Source organism: Tachypleus tridentatus, chromosome 9 (genome assembly GCF_004210375.1).
Source record: "Tachypleus tridentatus isolate NWPU-2018 chromosome 9, ASM421037v1, whole genome shotgun sequence".
Lineage (NCBI taxonomy): Eukaryota > Metazoa > Arthropoda > Merostomata > Xiphosura > Limulidae > Tachypleus > Tachypleus tridentatus.
This window is the reverse complement of record NC_134833.1, coordinates 79872627-79890633: the sequence shown is the minus strand read 5'-3', so window position 1 is coordinate 79890633 and position 18007 is coordinate 79872627. Positions and strand designations below refer to the sequence as shown.

The window sequence follows — 18007 nt, the reverse complement described above, 5'->3', positions numbered from 1 at the left end:
AACACCTTAACCACCTGGCCATGCCGAAGTTTTACTTTATTACCGCGGCGTAAATGATTTACGAGAAAGTTTCTGTAGAATTAATTAAACAAATACAGTTGACATAAAAAAATCAAACTTTTATTGATAAATAATAAATATTGAAATACATTTAAAGTGATCTCTAAAACCAACCAGTTTATGAAGTTAAAGAACAAACCACAACTCACATTGATATTCACAGAACATTACCTAATTATGTGTGGCACACTTCAAATACCAATGAATATCATAGTCAATAAAGAGTTCAAGTTAACATTTCTCGACAACCAATTGCTGAAGGCAACGACTCATAGTAATCTAATCACTAAAACAGTGAAAGATTATGAAGCAAAATATATTTTTAAGCTGTCAATGTCAAACCAACTTGTGTGAGTCAATTAACCGATATATATATATATATATATATATTAGAAGTTTAAAACACAACGCAGTAATAACATCTCCTGAGGGCTTACTATGTTACTAAATTTTAGAAACTCTCATTGTTAATAATCAAACAATCTGAAGTAAAAAGTTAGGAATCACTACAGGATATGAAAATATGTTCAGTTTATGTTTAAAGATGTGCCATTTTACATAAAAAATAAACACACACATATAACACCTAAAAATAGATATATAATATGCATTTTTATATTATTATACGAACATTTTTTAACGCGACTGAAAATAATCTTCCATTAAACTAGGACAGTGTTGTCCAACTTTGTACAGCTGTCAGGTCACAAGACGTCTTGAGTGCGGTCTGAAGAAACGTCGCTGCTCAACGAAAAAAACGTATCATAGGTTTTTTCAAATTTGTTAGTGTTATTAAGCACCAGAGTGTTCACTGTAACAGATAACAAATATTAAATATCTAAGCTGCACCTCACTCAAAAAACAAAACTGGAACATAAACTCTAATTGCAGATTGTACTTTATTTATATTGTATGCTGGAAGGTGACTTGGCCGGAAATGTTTCACGAGCCGCTAGTTGGCCAACCCAGATCAAGGCAAGACCTATTTCTTTGCCACTGCATGAGGAATACCTACTCTGTAACCTCCTATAATACACATACAATATTTTATTAAATCCCATTGAATAGGAATTTCGCTTGAGTAGTTTTAATTATATACACATTTACTCTTTAGTTTTATACATGGTTGTCCACGTTTACTGTGGTATGAATAGTGTTTACAGAAAATAATTATAATAACTAAAATGTCCCACTGTGAGGCATCGATAAGTTTACTGGCTGACTTACAATATAAAAATCCTGAATTCAGTTTTCTCCGGATAGCCTAAGTGTCACTTCGAGCAGAAACACAAGCATTTTAATCAAAAATATCTGTCATAACTATAATTATTAGCTTAGCCTACGTTTCTCATTAAACTTGATTGTTTAAATTTTGCTCATAACTACTTGAGAGTCATCTGAAGTGCTAGAATAGCGATAACGAAATCTGTCAACACCATGTGCCGCTAGTTCTTGGGATCTCTAATCATATTGTGAGATTAGATCGATACGCTTGTATTGCACCCACACGAATTTTTGTTTTTTTTTAGATAACGGGACAAGAATCATGGAGCCTGATATTCACAGTTCGGAACGATAATTACTTGACCATTTAGAAGAACAGGCTCTTCTAAAAAACTTCTGTCTCTTTAATAAAGGTAACCACTGAAAATGAAAATGTTATACTATTTTAGTGCAAAATCACATTGGGGTATTTGCTATATTTACTGCGGTGAATCGAGCCCTAAATTTTAGATATATAAGTCCATAAGCTAACTGACTGCCCACCGGGGAATACTGTTTTAGTAAATACAGTTCAAAATCCAAAGTACAACTATGTATAGATTTAAGAATACATATTTGATCACAGCATATACTAACATTTGATGATTCTCAATAGCAAAAGCATTATGTCTCCTTAAATCAAAGTACAGCAACTTCTTGATGGAAGATTTAAAGTCATAATTATAGTTAATATTAACATCGAAGTATTTTATAACGTAAATATAACGTTTTAGAATGATTATTTACTTATAGGAACTTCAGAAAATGTAATTAATATTTAAAGTTTGGCATTTTATCTTCAAGAGCTTCACAAAAAGAAAACAAAAAACACGATATTTTATTAAATGAATGAGTTCTAATGAGTACATCCTAAAACAATTGTCGTTAAAGAAATGTTCAAACAGAAGATTATGACTTGTAATTTAACAATTAAAGGGACGGTTTGTGCAAACATTAAATCGAGCACACAGTTTCGAAAGGTTAAAGAAAGAATAATGAAAAATACTATCTTAGAAAGAAATAGGCTTTCGGGTATCTAATTATATAATATATTTATTTTTTCTTTCCTCCATAGTGATTTATTTCAAACATAAGGACCTTGGATTTTCCAAATCTTCACCTAGAGTTCATCTTCCTCTTCAACAAGACAAGGTTTTTTGTCATCTGCTTTCTGGTTCGAATCTTTAGAGGAATGGAATATTTCCACACAAATGTCTTTTCGCGTTGCATTGTAGTAAAGCTCTGATTGTTTGAAAAGTAGCCGGTATTTGAGCCATACGAAGAATCCAATCAACCCCATAAACACAGTAATGGCTGCCATATGCCACGCAAAAATGGCAGTTACGAGCATAATCTGCTGATGGTTATTTTGATCCCATGGTAAAGCGTCTGAAATAGGGTTGTATAATATGAAGCCGATCTGATAGAACCACGTACCTTGAAGAAAAGTAAAAAATGCTCGAAGAAAGACGACTGATACATTATCTCTATGATTAATTTCCACAATCAAAACAGCGGCGCTGGCCACAACTGTGTACAGAAGTAAAGTATGTACATGAACATCCATATCCGAGCGTCCATGAAGGTGAAAATGGAACAATAGTGCCTCAACACTTAGCGCCATCACCATGGAAACGTAGTCAGAATCAGGTGGAACTGGAAATTTGTAGAAGAGCAAGATATCTACAACTCCATTAACTCCAAAAAAGAAGAACATCGTAATGTGATGCACATTAACCATTGTAGCAAATCTGCCCTGATCATCAAAAGCGGTTACTGTTTCTCCAGTTATTCCAATGGCACAAAACAAAACTTTCACACAACCTTCTACAGGTAAGTTCGGAAGGTGGGGGTATGGGAAAGAAGCCCCACCCCTATATCTTCTTGCTGGGCCACGTTGAGAAAGAACACGGAAGTACTTAACGAAAAGTGAAATCGTCCACCATATGGCGAAGAGAATAAAGAACGATCCAGGTAAAATGTGTCCTCCAAATGTTCCCATCGTTTATAAGTGTCGACAGAAGTTAGATACTGCAATAAGTTGCACCAAGAAGCTCCTTCAAGTCTATTGACTGAAATAAAAAGAATAGAAATTAGAAATCTTACGTAACAATTATAAGTCTAATTTTCAAAGTTGTAAATACAACTTGATGATTTTCGTTATTAAAAAATTTTGAAAAGTTATTAAACATGTGATATATCCCTCGTTGAAGTTAAAAACCTGATAAAAATTAGTGTCCGAAATCAATGGAAAATTTAGTAAACCTAGGTCTTTTAGGATAACAGCTGTAATCTACACTACTGTCCATCGTTGTTGTTTTGAATTAAGCGCAAATATACACAATGAGTTATTTGTGTTCTGACCACTACGGGTATCGAAACCCGGTTTTTAGCGTTGTAAATCCGCAGACATACCGCTGAGCCACTCGGGGACACTACTGTCAGTTATGAAAAGCATGTTATGAGTGTGATTAATTAATAGCTTTTCATTCTTAGTGGTTCTTTATAATTAGCTTGAATTTTAGGCTATGAGGTTTTAAAATAAATTATTGCTGAAAAAAATAATAGTAATTAGTAAATACTGCTGTATAAATAATACAAAAAACACGAATTCTATTGAAACGTTAACAAAATATTGAACAAATGTATGGTATTAAAAGTAGGTATGAAAATGTAATGTATAAATCATATAGATCTATAAGTTTATCTTTTCTACTTCTCTCTTTTCCTCAGCCATCTATCATTAATAAAGAAACAATTCCAGAGCTGAAAGGTGGTTTCAGATATTTATAAATACCAAACAATATCTTGTACTGCCTCAGGCACCAATGGCGATGAAAGATCCCCATAAAATACACACAAAAAACTATTTTTGTTAAATAAATAAATCTTGAGATCGTTGACCAAAACCAGTCAGTACGTAGTTTCAAAAGAAGTTATCGCTTTTCTTCTAAAACTATTAAACAGGTTTTTCAGCTGAACTAATTATGATATATCAGCGATCGTATTTTTAGCCGTGGCATAGCGGCTCAGAGAATGGCTCTGAGTTTCCTTCAAGTAGAAACATTTGGCTCATAGCTGAATCATCTCTTGACCAATTTGAGATCTATTATACTTTTGGAGTCAGGAGGTCAAACTCTTTCGATTAATATATTTAACTGATGAGGGTCTCGTAGATTAACTTACTCTAATACTGTATTATTATACTCTAATTTCAACTTGAGGGTAGGCTGGTAGAGATCCTAATGACTAATAAATTCAAATTGGGTATACACTGCCTCACGTTTGGTATTTCTTGGACATAAAAATATAACTAATAAAAAGAGAAAAAAAAAATTTTAATATAACAGTTTGCTCTAATCCTGTCTAAATGAACTTCAAGGCTATTGAGGATTCCCTCTTGTTAAAATAACTGACAAAGTAAATGCAAACTATAAGTTTTATTTTGTTTTTTTATTGTTTTCAAATGTGATCTGTGAACGAGAATAATTTGTTTTCTGGATTTGTTCCTTTTTCATACGCTTTCATGAGCTGTAAAAGTAATAATAAGGTTGTAACATTGTAACATTGTATCATCATTTGTTATAAGTCATAATATTGATAAAATTAAAGTGAAATTATATGAGTGGATGAATCATTTGCTTTTGACGTATTTATCAGTTACTGACAAATGGCTTATTTCATTTTAAGTCGGTAGTCACTCTTCGTTCCTCTAGTAACAAGAATATGGTGATGATTTTTATTACATATATGTAACAAACGCAAAAATGAATCCACAGCAAAAAGCAAGCAAGAACGAAATATCACACTTATTTCAAAATCTAACTTTTTAACGTATATTTTCGTCAGTATTATATTCAGTATAAGGTTACAGCTTAAATGATGAATCATGATTCGATGGCTTTCGAAATTCATTCGCGAAATATCAAGATATTAAATTTGTCTGTTGTCACATCTCTCTTTTAAACGAATATATGAATAATAAACACATTACGACCATTGTAAAGGAATATGTTCAACGTCAGTCATCGTAATATGAGTGACTGTTGAGTTATGACGTCAGTGTTGGACTTGTATGGATCTAAAATTTTAAATTTTAGAGACTGCTTAAAATGGACAATGAAGAAAACGTTACTATAAGTTTAATTTATTAACAAATATACAACTTTTCGATAAGGTTTTGCCATCATCAGGTACATTTGTTACAATATTAAACTTGCAATAAAGTTTGCTTCATTTAAAACCGTTTTCAAACCTTGCTGTCTCATAATTACGTAAACTAGTTAAAATTTTATTGACGGAAAAACTACTACGTATCAACTTTAAAACCTTTTACATAAAAGCAACCAAGAATACCAAAAATCAAAGATCCACCGAAAGTCCATCGAAAAAATCCTTACGCCCAATTCTTCCTTACAATTCTCTAGATGAGATTCTTTGCATGTGTATGGGTTTTCTTACAACAAATCCACAGCTTCGTCTACCGTGCGGAATAAAACCTCAGATTTTCGCGTTATAAATCAAAAGACTTACCGCTGACCCACCAGGAGGAACCACATTCTTAATAAATACTTCAACTGAATTTTTGAATATTATGTTTTCAAAGTAAACGCCCGGTTAAAAACACTTTACACTTCCTACGACACTTACATAACTTAAACAGTAATATCACTGTGTAACTTTGACGTCATAAACCTATTCCCTCAAACCCCTCATCATGAGGCAATACAACTTAATGCAGAAATTACTTCACAAAACCTCCAAAATAGAACGAATATAAAACAGAAACACCTAATATAAATTGTACAATAAGCTACCTTTGTTTGTTTCTAATGCATAAATTTATACTTTCTTTGACTATATGAGGCTGCTATGGAAAATCGGCTATCAGGTACCTTCACCACTCTTTTCTTACAGCGCATAGAGAAACTATATGTTGTATCTCTAGCATTAATCTTATGTAATAGCTTATGGCATTGATTAATTGCAAAATACCTGTATCTCCAGGTATAAAGCTCTTGTAAGTGTAGTGGTAAGAGAAATTAATATCATATTTCCTATATTTTATCTTAATGGCGACTTTTTCTGATGCTCTCTTTCAATTTTGTCATTATGGCATGTCATTGATGTACTTCTGTAAACTTCCAAATGTGTCATTACTGCCTATCAGTATATCTCAATTTTGTCATTACTGCCTTTCTGTCCTTCTTTAGTCTTGTTATTCTAATCCTTCCGTACATTTCTAATAGTTTTGTTGATCTTGTTTCGGATCATATTTATTATTTTAATGAATTATTATTTAAATGTCACGTGTCTTTCTTTTAACTCCTCTCTTAAATTCCCGTCTCTTTTGCTAGTTTTATTTTAATTTTCTGTTATACTTTTATACATTCATTTAGTTATTTCATATCCGTGGTGAAGTTTTTATTTTTCTTTCTGATCGGGTTGTCATTTTGAAATTAAAACTTCTATTTTATTTAATGTATAGTTTTCTAAATTAGTAAAAGCCAATTTCTAAGTGAGTAAAATACATCTAATTTACTTTTCCATTTTCATTCTGAAAGCAATCGTTTCACTTTAAAAGTTTCATATGTTGTGTCAAAATACGTCTGTCTCGATGGTAATAAATTTTGCTCTTGAAAACATTATTTACGGTAAGTGAGAGTGACTGTTAATGTATTATGCTGTAAACATGGTTTCGTAAACAACATTTAGAGTACGGATTTTAAATTATCAGTTAAACATTTTATGTAAAAATACACTAATAAATTAATCTGGAAACTAATTATTGTGCTTCAATATTACACATCATTTGCGAGCTAAAGGTTTGTTGTGTGTATTTGTTTGTTTTTTTAATTTCGCCCATAGCTACTCGAGGGCTATCTGCGTTAGCCGTCCTTAATTTAATAGTGTAAGACTAGATGGAAAGCAGCTAGTCATCACCACCCACCGCCAACTCCTGGGCTACTCTTTTACCAACGAATAGTGGGATCGACCGTCACAATATGACGCCCCTACACTGAAAGGACGAGCATGTTTAGCGCAATGGGGATGCGGACCCGCGCCCCTACCATTATGAGTCGAATGCCTTAACACACTTGGCCATGCCGGGCGCGTGTTAAAGGACATTAAAAACATGTACTTTACTTTTAAAATTTTCAAAAACATATAATTTTAAATGACATCCTTTTTCAATTTTGTCCTCTTTTCTAATAGTCGTAAATGTTACAATGATAAAATAACTAAAATATAATCGTACCTTTATGGGTGGGTGTATAGAGAATGTTTATCATCTTCTGTTACGGAATTAAATGAATAAAACCGAAGAGAGAATGTTTCGTGAATGTTATAACTGATGGCTTCACAGCTTTTATACTTTAATAATAGGATTATTATTTGTAATGTTAATTTTTTACTTCATTCTTTAAAAAAACAAAAGTGAATACTTGAGCATCACCTAGCATAACGTCTTTTGTCGTGTTTTACAAACTAAAATAATAGTCCATAATAGTGTGAATGTTAAGATATTACACCTTTATATTGGTAACAATATGATAAAAAATGGTGATTTTTCAAAATAATTTGCTACTGAAATTCTCATTATGTAGTTAGCAGTCGAAATGACTACATGAAAATTATTCCCTACATAAAAGTTTTGTTTTCAAAAAAACAACAAAAGTTAAAGAAAAGGATGTTAATTTTCCAAACTACCAAGAAGTTATTTTTAAAAAAGCCCATATTATTACGATCTACAAATAAATTCTAATATTTCGGAAACCATTGTTTGCAATAATAAGGTTTAACTAGTGCGTCAATCAATAGAAATATTTTTTTATCGAGGTAGAGAAGTAAATACTCTAGAACCAGGCACTGTTGGAACGATTCACGATGTTTAAACAGATTTGTATTGTTTAAACAGTCATTCCACCAAGATAGTTTTGAAACAGTGACCCCATCTTTATTACTAACAAGAGATACACAGTGCAATACTTATATATTTTTCCACTAACTACTTACCTGTCAAACGCACGTCTTTAACTTTATGTTTACTCAAAAACAAACCCGTTGTCATAGCAATAGTTGCTGTGAAACGTCTTTTTATGAACAATATATAGCGTGCATGGACTCCAGTCACATTACACATAATTAAATAAAAATAACTGTTATAATTCTATTAGTTATTTCATAACTATCAGATTCGTTCCTTAACCTTACATATCTCTGGGTTTTAATCTTAAGTGAGAAAATTAAGAGGAATGAAAAGGAAACAACTCTAGTTTACGTTACTTTTAATGCAAGTTGTAAGCTATTAGCTTCTCATTCTTCCCTGATTTTCAGCTTTCAAACCGTATTTTTGCAGTATTATATTTTATTTAAATATTGTTTTATAGAATCTTTTGTGATCGACCTATGAAGCTCACAAGTGGTCCAGCAAAATCCTGGAACATATCTTAGTATATTAACTTTTGTCTCTTGACTTGCAATGTTTTTCATTATTCGCAGGTTGGTTTTACCCCTCAGTTTTCGGCCTTAAATATATTCATCAATTACTTCAACATTAGCAAACTTTCATGAATCACTATATTTGATTTGGAACATGTCTTTGATTCTGTTTAGCATCGGCATCGTGACTTAATATTTAAGCTCATAAGACGATTATTTCCACTGTCGTACATTTATTTTCTCTTTTATTTAAAGTCGTCGAGTTAGAGTTTTCTTAGAAGATACAATTCCCAATTTGTTTTTCTTTGGACACTAGAAAACCACTAAGATCAGTTTTACCACCACTATTCTATATCCTATATATATAGCTGATACCTTTAGGCTATCTTCTATATTCATGACATATTGAGACGACACTACTCTCGCTACTATATGACTGACTATGAAACCTTCCAATTAACAGAACCATCTGAAAAATTATCAACGACTTCATGTACGGAAGTCGTTATTGGTGACTATATAATAAAATGAAATCTATACTCTTTCGTTCAAAATGCCGTAAGCTCCATGTTTTCTTTTAGCCATGTTCATACAGACAACATTTTTTTCCAACTCTCTGATTCAGTAAAATACCCAACAGTCGATCCTCAGTTTAGATTTCTTTTTCTGACGGTAACCTCATGGGGGTTACACCCTATTCTTTTTTTTAATCTAAATTTATAAGATATTTCTTATGTCCATCTTCAAGTTATCGAACATGAGTTACAGTAAGCCTTCACATTCGACTTTCTAGTTTGACTAAGGAACTCTATGACAGAATCTCCTTTCCGTCAATTATAACCATTTTAAAGCATTACGTGTCAAATGTGTTCAACGACGTTTTTGTCTCAAAATATAATTTTTGATTACCTTTTTCAACTCCTATTTCATTGGTCTCTTAAACAATATCTTCTTGTAGAACACAACCCAAATACCTTCATCATGTCATTGATGAAGGTGATCCAAATCATCATAACCATATCTATCGATATCTATCCTAAGCTCGGCATGGCCAAGGGTCGCGGGTTCGAATCCAGGTTGCACCAAACATGCCCGCCCTTTCAGCCGTGGGGGCGTTATAATGTGACGGTCAATCCCACTATTCGTTGGTAAAAGAGTAGCCCAAGAGTTGGCGGTGGGTGGTGATGACTAGCTGCCTTTCCTCTAGTCTTACACTGCTAAATTAGGGACGGCTAGCGCAGATAGCCCTCGAGTAGCTTTGCGCGAAATTAAAAAAAACAAACAAACTGTCTTTTCCTTTCTCTGCATTGTTTTATATTGGTTTTAAGCAGACTTTTACTCCAGTCATACTCCTTCCGTCTGCTATTCGTATATCATGATCACTTTCTGAAGAAAGGGTATTACTTTCTGGTATTTCCCATAGTCCTCACAGCATCGAAATAAAATTGCACTAAAAATACAATTTTGTCATCATTGAGCGCAATGAAAAGTTCTGGCATTGAACAAAGGCCCTCTGGGCAGTGATGTACGTAAAATAAAAGATAGTTTATTTAGTTGTTTTATAGCAAAGAAACATTGACTATTGCTGTGTCCACGACAGGAATATGAGCCTCCGAATTTAGCGTTGTGAGTCCATAAACTTACTGCTGTCCTATCGTGTTACAGTAAACTATAAATCTAAAATAGTGTTGTTATACACCTCTGATTTCAAGCCCGAAACGTACAAATTAAGCGAATGTTGCAATAAAGACATTCACCTCTCACATCATTGTGTTATCAAAATTGTATATTCATCCCAGCGTTTTAATACAATGAAATCGTGGTGTGCGTTACCTTCCAATATAAACCAACTTACAAAAAAGAATTTACTATATTTTAATTAGTCTGACGTAAAATCCTTTTTTTTTTTTTCATTTCTTCAGTTTGAGAAATGAATACACTTTTCTGTTTAGGTAATATTATCAAAGTCAATATTTGACCAACAAGGAATGTATCATGTGTGAAATACATCTCTTAAATAAATATTTTAATTTCAACAGGCCTTTCACAAGTGGCCCCGGCATGGTCGGGTAGTTAAAGCACTCGACTCGTAATCTGAGGTTCGCGGGATCAAATCTCCGTCACGCGAAACATGATTGCCCTTTCAGTTGTGGGGGCATTATAATGTTATGACCAATCCCACCATTCGTTGGTAAAAAAGTAGCCCAAGAGTTGGCGGTGAGTGGTGATGACTAGCTCCTTCTCTCTAGTGTTTCACTACTAAATTAGGGACATTTCACAAGCTGGTGAGGAATATTTTATTAAAAAAAAAAAAACTATCCAATCTGGTTTTCTTAATTTAAACCGAAACTTTTGGACATGTTTATTGGCTAAAAGAAAAGCTTTCCTACACTCTTTAGCTTTGAAACTGCACAGTTTGTTTGGTATGACGGCGGTTCGAACCCGCGATCCTCGGATTAGAAGTCGTGTGCCTCAACCATGTGGCCATGCTGGGCCTGTATTTGTAAAGAAAAATGATTACACTATTAATGTAGACAGAAAATATTTAAAAACTGATTGGTTGATGCATGAAAAAAGGAAAAGAAAATTCATTCAGAGGATTTGGTTTATTGTGGTATATACCTGGTTTATCAAGTATGATAAGAAAATTATAGATCTACAAAAATAGAAAGGAAATACAGCTTCCAGTTCAATGTAAATTTGTTTTTTACAGGAAAAATAAAGTTGAATGCAACCTTAAAAGATAGTATTAAAACAACTACGTTTGAAAAAAAAGTAACTTACGGTGTAAAATGTACGGACTGTAATAATCTCTTCGTAGGGGTGGACTGGTAGAAATTAAATTACTAAAATAACGGAACATTGGCACGATCCATCCTATTTACATTATTCGTGCCCCACTGGTACAACGGTAAGTTTGCGGATTTACAAAGCTAAAATCAGAGGTTCGATTCCCCTCACTGGACTTAGCAGATAGCTCAGTATGTGGCTTTGATATAAGAAAACAATCAAACAAATCCATTTGTATCAACATTTTTAAGATCCAAAGTATGGTAATAAAAATAAAATTGTTAAAATTATTTGTCGTGAACTCACTATTAATAAACGTAAAATACAGGAAGCTATTTTAATAAAGGAATACATACCTAAAATAAATAAAATATAAGGAGTTGGTTTATACTTAATAAGCTCAGGGTTATGTCTGTGACGTCACCAATGGATGTATTAAATTGTCGCTTATGGATGTGTTAAGTATATGAGAAACAGTAATTTGTATTTTGCTATACAATTTTACGTTTCACTTTGACATAAACTAATTCTTTAAACAATAGTAAATTATTAAATATTGGTTTCAAAGATATATATATATATATACGTGGTTAATGTAATGTGTAAACATGTTGAATCTTAATTTTTTTTTCAATTTTTTGGAGGCAAGACGTTTGATTCAAGTCATACATACGTTACATTTTAAATAGCGTTCACTATGTTTGCGTATAAATATTTAAAACATAAAACTTTGGCAAAAAACTAAAATCTATAATTAACGAAAATATGAAAAGGATTTATAATTGTTTGAATATATATTTCTATCTATATACAGCGATAATTCTATAGATTTACAACGCTAAACCAAGGTTTCAATTCCCCTCGGTGGACTCAGCAGATCGCCCGATGTGGCTTTGCTATAAGAAAACACATACATCTATATACTTACGGTTTATTTTGAATTTCGAGCAAAACTAAACAGGAGCTATTTGTATTATCCATTCCTAATTTATCAGCGCAAGACTAAAAGAAAGACAGCTAATCATCACCACCCACCGCCAACTCTGGGCTACTCTTTTACCAACAAATAATTACTTTATAGCGCCACTACTGTTGAAACGACGAGCACGTTTGGTGTGATGGGGATTCAAATCCGCGACCCTCAGATTACGGTTCGAGGACCTTAACCACCTGGCCATGCCGGGCCTATACCTAAGATGCATTTAATGAAAACAAAACAAAGTAGACGAATAACAATAATTACATAAATGTTTATTCACTCGCAAATAAATAAATAGTGAACGTCTGACAGTTTTCAACCATGTCAGACACCGTTATATAATTACGAAAAAATTTTTTTTCACATTTAACACAAAATTTAAATTAACGCAAGGAAAGTTTGGTTTGAATTTCGCGCAAAGGATTATCTGCGCTAGCCGTCCTTAATTTAGCAATGTAAGACTAGAGAAAAGGCAGCTAGTCACCACCACCCACTGCTAACTCTTGGGCTACTCTTTTACCAACGAATAGTGAGATAGACCGTAACGTTATTACGCCCCCACGGCTTAAAGGGCGAGCATGGTTGGTGTGACGAAGATTCGAACCCGCGACCATCGGATTACGAGTCAAGCATCTTAACCACCTGGCCATGCCGGACCACAAGGAGAGGACAGACAATTCACTTGAGAAAGTTTGTTCTCTTTTGTCGTCCTGTAAGTGAGTAGATATGGAATTATAATACATATTTGTATCCAAAGTATACAACATATATTCACGTTATATATTTAACGTGAGAAATGTTTTATATATAAACCTATTTTAAAGGATATACTTTTTGAAAATTTAACCAAATTACATACATTTTATTTTCGCGCTAACGAGTAAAATGAAATGAGATTAAACAGATAGAACGTGAAATACATTACTTTGTAAATTAAGATGATTGGATGAAATTTTTGAGTTGGTTGTCAACAAAGATAGAATTATATCAAAATAGTTAATTGTTATTTTTCTTATATAACCATAAAAATGTATTTCAGGTTCAAATGATAAGTAAATTATAATTTGCAATTATTTCTTATACAACTGAGATGCAAAGATTGCTGCAAATTGTTTCATTGTTTATAGATAGTACAACTTTTCTTACCTTTTGGCAAATATGTGATATCAGTTCTGTAGCGTTTGGATGGCTAATGCTGTATATACACTATAAACACAGTTCAGCTCTTACAAAAGAAACACGGAATTGTATGTATAAGCGAAAGAGGTGCGCTGTTCGCTTGCATTGTTTGTTATTCAGAGCAATAACCATATTTTGCACGTTCTACGTTTGTGGGCGGTTCCTCACGTGATGTATGGAAGTACAACGTTACAAATGAACACGTGTATCTGTAATACACGAAAGTCTCGTTAAAGACAAATAACGACGTACCATATGGTTTTATGCAATACTGTGTTCTTCTAAACTATCAAAACATAAATCTAAATGAGCAATACATGGAGCAAATAAATATATGAATATTATATATATAAATATATAGCAATATACAGAATAAATAAATATATTAATATTACACACATCTCTAGCAACAGACATATGAATGCTACACATATCTCTAGTAGTATACAGAACATATAAATATATGAATATTATACACATTTCTAGCAACGTGAGAACAAATTTATTTGTTAGAGATGTGTATTATATTGATATATGTATTTGTTATGTACATGATACATATCCCTGATAAAAACAGAGCAAATGCATGTATCAATATCATACATTTTTATTTTAATATGCAGAGCAAATACATATATCAATATCAAAAGTTAAAAGTATAAAAATAATCAGCTAGTATATGGCAAGTAAACATACTTAAAGGTGCAACGCAAATGAACTTGAATATTCTAATATTCTGCCAAGTGCTATCTAATGAATCCAACGATTACTAATTCGAAGTTTCAGCCTCCAGAAACGCATACAGCAGAGACAAAAGCAGAACGATTCGAGAAGACAGAATGTTATAATTTCAATCTTTCCAATTAAAATAAGTAACATCTTTTTAAAGCTACAGTTGCGTTTAAAGCGTCAGCCTTGTTTGGGTATTAATGCTTTAACTAAACTAAAGTACAGAACAACGTTTTGACCTTTTTAGGTCATCTTCAGGTTAACCTCTTTGTTAGCCTAAAGATGACCTAAGAAGATCGAAACGATGTTTCGTACTTTATTTTAATTAAAGGGTAACTATCCATATCAGCCGTCCTGAGATATATTTTTACTTCAAGTGGGTTTCTCGTCATCGCGGGTCAACCTTGTTTTTATTGAATGTATGGAACATGTTAGTAGGTCGTTCTCGAAGTGATGTATGGAAGTTGTGTTTTGTATTTATGGCAAAGCTGTTGTCACTTGACGGATATGCAATAAAGTTATAGCAATACAACGATAAAAAAATCCGGATCTAGATTCCTGCGTCAGGCAGAGCACAGATAGCTTATTGTGTAATTTTGCACTAAAATAATCAAACAATAGTAAAACTACTAAGGTTATCTATTGCATTTACTAGCTTTAAACTACTGACCAGAGGGAATATATCTGATCAGCAGCACCCAGCCAATCAAAATGAACAGTAAGTGATTGATCGTCACTCTTATAACGCACGCAAAGCGTAAGTACAGAGAACCTTTTTATTTTATCGCATGAATTCGAACCAGACTCGTCAACTCCAAAGTCCAGAGTTTTAACATAAAGCTAAACCATGCATTGAAATGTATATAAGCTAGTTAGTTATTTATGTGGATGGTTTATTTGAGGAATCTGTAAAAGAAAATATATTTTCAATGTCAAGGATAGAAAAATGAGTTTTTTATTTATTTATTTGTAAATCCTAAATGTAATCCTAAATCCTATGTAAACCTATTTGTAATCCTAAATCTTATTTGAAAATTATGGTGCAACTTCAAACACACAATATTTCATAAGGATAATTCTCTCATAAGATATCCTTATATCAGCGATAGAATCTAGTGTAAGTTTCTTGAGCTCCTATACTTGTTTTTGCCAAGCGTATAATGGTTATATTACTATATTTGGTTTCCAATTGAAGGGCCTAATACGAATAGATGATTTTTGCCTTCAATGTTACCAGAAAGCTGCTAACTTCTCTTTAATTATTTTCTAACTAATTGCTAAATCTCATAAATCGAGTCAGTTTCTGATTTGAGAAGTCTTTCAGACTAACTGATTTTTCACTACTTGTCTTCTCTGAAACAAATTGATATTTGACGACAAGTCACCAGAAAACTACTTAATTTCTGACTAGTTGGTTTCCCATTACTTGCCTGATCGGATTCTAACTACAGAACATTATATACATATTGTTTATTTCTGACTGCAAAATCCTACTATACTGAACAGTTTGTGATTGAAGGACACCAATGACTAATCAGACGCTTTCCAGATTTTTATAATACAAGACTAGAGTTTTCTGTAGTCACCATATATGTTATTTCGAAACTCAAACGACATAGTATAGTCGGTACATTCACTATTTAATGTGGTGAAGGTACAACAACAACAACAAATGTTTTTTTTATTTGCCAGTGCTGAAGACAAAGCTGCTTTTCTTGTTTACTGACTGTAAATCAATTCATCCAGGCAAAGAGGAGTGGGCGTGTAGCAATAGTTAAATAGATGGATCAAAAATATTCAGACATGTACGTTAGTGATTTTTTGTTGTTAGCCCATGTGGTATAACGATAAACTCGTTTTCTTCACGTGTATATAACCATTTTAGTACACTAGAATATAATATTACACAGAACGAAGATGAAACGAAAATGTTCTTGCCTCTGTTATATGCTGATATAAAATATGCAGATCTTCGCACATGAAAACATGTAATTAAAGTTTAATAGTAACACACTCATATACAACTTTTTGTATAAAAAAAACTATTACTTTTATGGAATTATATGCATAAAATTTACCTTGTTTTTATATGAACTAGAAGGATAAAAAATAATATTTTATTTACTTCGTGTTATTTTCTTTTTTCCTTGTTTTCCCTCGGTTTGCAACCATAGAAAGTGAGATGTTTATAACAGACACGTGGTTAGCACAATTTTACTTGTTTAAATCGAAACAGATTTTAAATATCATTATATCATTTTTGTTGTTTGTTTTGTTGTAGGTTTCTCTTACAAAGATGTCAAGTTTATAAAAAGTGTAAAATTCATAATTTTCGCCACAATATTGTCTCATACATCCTGTGATTCTTAGAATTCGTTGCCAAACCGTAAGCTGTCTAAATTTGCTCCAAATAATGAACCCGATCACGTCAAATTAACATAAGTGAACTGAAGTTTGCGTGGAAACAAGTGAAGTTCTTCCACTTTTAACGTTAAAAAGTGAGCTTGTTTCTAGAATTACGAATTGCCACGTAGTGGCACAGCGGTGTGTCTGTGGACTTACACCGCGAGAAATCGAGTTTCGATACTCGTGATGGACAGACCACAGAAAGCCCATTGTGTAGCTTTGTGCTTAATTCCAAACAAACAAATCTTATGAATTATTTGCATAAAAGGATATTTAAATTATACATTATGATCTTATAAAGGGTGTATTGTAATACATTTATTCAGTGTTACCTACTTTGTTAAGCACTTATTGTACAATATACATATTTATTTGTTTCTGTTGCTATTTTTCAAAACTGGTATTGTTGTAGGGTATGTCCTTCTTTTTAATTTAGACAATTGTATTGTTTTTTCACCAGAGGAAAATATAAAGTCACTTTATAGAGATAGATTAATGACAAGAGTTGTCTTGAAAGTCTAGGAAACGATTTCTGCAATATAGAACGCGAGCTTGGCTAAAGTAGATAATGATTGTTTAATAAATTAAGGCTATTGCTGGCCAATTCAAGTCCAGCCAGTTGGTTAGCTTGTTTTTATTTCTACGAAAAATCGAGATGTAAGAAGCATTTATTTGGTTGTTGTTTTTCTCCATTTTTGGATTTTGCGCAAAGTTGCACGAGGACTATCTGCGCTAGCTGTCACTAATTTAGTAGTGAAACGCTAGAAGGAAGGGAGCTGGTCATCAGCACCCACCGCCAATTCTTGAGCTACACTTTTATCATCTGATAGAGCGATTGACCGTCACATTATAACATCTCCCACAGCGGACATGACGAGCATGTTTGGTGCGACGGAGACTCAGATTATTAGAAGAGTTCCCTAACCACCTGGCCATGCTGGGTCTATGAAAAAGAAAGAAAGAAAACATGACCGTAGTTAATAGTGTTCTTGTGCCAAACAAGTACTAAGTAATTTATAACGCAGTTGACAGGAATTGTTATTTTTCCTTATAATTAAAATATTAAAAAAAATGCTTGTATAAGCACAAATCTGCAAAAAAACTTCGCTGTGCGCAACAGAAGACTACAAAAATGTAATCACAACACAAACAGTGAAA

The 18007-nt window shown here is 32.8% G+C and overlaps 1 protein-coding gene across 1 annotated transcript; it reads right to left on the bottom strand.

The window, feature by feature from the left end:
- Window positions 1-474: 474 nt before the first annotated feature.
- On the bottom strand, window positions 475-13846 carry LOC143225583 (transmembrane protein 45B-like). Its single transcript, XM_076455280.1, has 2 exons — window positions 13682-13846; window positions 475-3395 (listed from the first exon to the last, which is right to left on the bottom strand). Exon 2 carries the CDS (start codon window positions 3323-3325, stop codon window positions 2444-2446), a length of 882 nt encoding a protein of 293 aa, XP_076311395.1. The 5' UTR covers window positions 3326-3395; window positions 13682-13846; the 3' UTR covers window positions 475-2443.
- Window positions 13847-18007: the final 4161 nt, after the last annotated feature.